Below are 2,733 nucleotides of genomic sequence, written 5' to 3' on the forward strand. Positions count from 1 at the left end.
CGTACGTGACCAAGATCCGTGGCTTTGATGTGGACGAAATGTGTGCAGCTACTATTTTGCTTGAAGGAACGAGTCACAGAAGGTGGCAGAGCAACAGAAATGTATCCAAAGTATTGCCAAACGCCATGAAGGAATGGTGGGGGGCGAAGAGAACGGCAAACGGGGCTACTTCTTCACGTACATCATCGCGTATCTACGCGACTTCGCTCTAGACTACTACTTTATGAGCGAATCCTTCGAGACCTCTGTTCCTTGGACGAATGCACGTCAACTTATCACCGACATCAAGTTGGCTATCAACTCTGTAGCCGCCAAGCGCGACGTCAAGATCCCACCGCTTATTGCGTGTCGTGTCTCTCAAGTGTACGACACAGGCGTCTGTGTGTACGTGTACTACGGTATTAACTATTTTGGCGTCAACGAACCCATGACACTCTTCCGTGAAACGGAACTTGCTGCTGTGGACGCCATCGTGCGTAATGGTGGCGCTCTGTCGCACCACCACGGAGTCGGCAAGCATCGTCTTGCCTGGCTGCCGGCAGCCATCTCACCTCCAGCCATCGCAGCTATACAAGGAATTAAGACGGCGCTCGACCCGAAAAACGTGTTTGCTGTGACCAATTTGCAACCTTTCAAGAACCAAGAAGGGGCTTAGATTGCCTCTGTTTTTTCATATGTCGATATAAAAAAATGCTAGAGAAACAATGTTTTAAACAATGTCATCGCCGACGTGTATACCGTTACCGGTAGTCCCAAGTGTGGATCTGCAGCGCTTAAAAACGGATTTTGCAATTGAATTTTGGAGTAAGTACGGTTCATTATCTCTACTGAATGTACAACATGGATGAAACGGCCATCCAGTTCGACATGCCGCCTGGGCAATTAAAGGGCGAAAAAGATCAGCTAAAGTCCAAAATCCGACAAAACACTGCGGACACATGACGGCTGTTTTGACAGTTCGCGCTGATGGTAAGCTGTTATGTTTTTTTTTCCTTGAGCTTATTTTAAGTTTTATATACACATATATTTTACTAAAAATGTTTGTTTTTATTAAAAAAAAAAACTTCCGAGTGGACTTATTGATTTTCTATATGTAAAAGTTAAGACCAGAATTTGTGCGTGGAGGGAAAATGCCGCGCTCGGGAGTTTTTAGGTAAAAAAAATTTTTAAAATTAGGAAATTGAATCTCCCCTGCCCCTCCTCTCTAACCGAAAAATTTTTTACTGCTCCCGTCTTTCACAGAGAGAGGTAATGTCTGTGGTTAAACCGCAAACAGACATGTCGCCTACAGTGGTTCCCCATTAACCGCTAAAGCTCACACTCGTTTTGTCTCGATTCGAGGTAAATTACTCACCCAAAAAAGCCTTACGGCTGCTGAAAAACGTCTTCGAGCCATAAAAGCTACATTGCAGCTTGGAAAGTTTTCCCAACGAGCACGTAATTCGTAGCTTTAAATCGGCAATTCCGTGCTATGAGTCGACAACGGTATAATAAACAAGCGTGGCTGAACTTTTATTCCATACTATCAGTTTATTCATCCAATCAAAATATGTTTTGCTAGTCGTCCGAGTTTTTGTGTCGCAGATTTTACCATCGGAATTGTGTTTATCAACTCCGGCTTTTTGTGTCGTTGTCTGTAGTACGGTCATGTACCGGTACTGTGTTTAGTAACGTCTATGTTGAATCGTAAGCAGGTGGTGTCTACGATTCCCACCTGCTTACGATTCAACATAGACGTTACTAAACACACGTTACTAAACACAGTACAGAAATCTGCCTGAATAAGGAACGCCTGATATAAATTAAGAAAGAGATTGCATAAGCTGACAATGCCTTGCTAAAAACAGACTATGATATCGGATCATGTGCATATATTTAATTAAGTTGGGATAAATTGAAGATTCGACTTTTGAATGAGACCAGAGTGATTCCAACAGTGCTGAATCGTGGAAGCGCTAGCTTTAGACAATGCAGCATCGCACCAGAGCAGTACAGCTAGCTGGTCGACGCTGTACGGGTTGCCGAGGCCCTTCGCCTAGGCGATCCACTCAGCTAGCTCATTATACGACGGATTACGTGAGCGAGCAGCCTTCTCGAGGATGGCTCAGGGGTTAATGGTAACTCCAAAATCGGTGAAGTTAATATTGTGAAAATATCACCTGTAGACCAGTTAATATAAAAAATATCACCTAATATTTTCTTCTGAGACAATATGATATTATTAAATATCAACTTAATATTAGTTAATACGATATTATATTTTTCAATGATTGCGTAATCGAGCTACATTAACCAATCAGATGTCGTTAACGCTCGACTAGCTGAAGTATTACTAATCAACCGTGAGTACCGGGACAATTGTGAGTGACGGCAAGGTTGGCGTTGTGTGTTGGCACTGCTGAGCGCATTAATCTAGCGCAACAGGCAGCAGGTTTATTAGACGCACGATGTCGACGAGGAGATCGGTAGAGAACAAGAAAAAATGTTTTGATTTCGCTCTATCAACGTTAAACAGCTGCAGTTTTCCATCTCGATCGCCTTTGTCTGTGTCACAGTGAAATACTAGAGCAAATACTCGTCAGTCTTAAAGCCTACTGCTTTTCTAGAACCTGATCGAAAAAGTTATTTGTCTCCGCTCGGTTCACAGAGGTAAGCTGGCAAGAAACGTACTTATAAAAGACAGCAACATCGCATATCATGTAGTATCTAATATTATACGTCTCCGAGCTGATA

General features: G+C 42.9%; 1 protein-coding gene across 1 annotated transcript; it reads left to right on the plus strand.

The window, feature by feature from the left end:
• Window positions 1-38: 38 nt before the first annotated feature.
• On the plus strand, window positions 39-655 carry PITG_20571 (alkyldihydroxyacetonephosphate synthase, peroxisomal, putative; the record flags this gene model as incomplete). The annotated part of the gene is made up of 2 exons (XM_002895252.1): window positions 39-72; window positions 132-655. The coding sequence occupies 2 exons, from the start codon at window positions 39-41 to the stop codon at window positions 653-655; spliced, it is 558 nt and encodes a 185-aa protein (XP_002895298.1).
• Between the last annotated feature and the right edge of the window lie 2,078 nt (window positions 656-2,733).

This window comes from Phytophthora infestans, genomic scaffold, assembly GCF_000142945.1.
Source record: "Phytophthora infestans T30-4 supercont1.215 genomic scaffold, whole genome shotgun sequence".
NCBI classification, from domain to species: domain Eukaryota; phylum Oomycota; class Peronosporomycetes; order Peronosporales; family Peronosporaceae; genus Phytophthora; species Phytophthora infestans.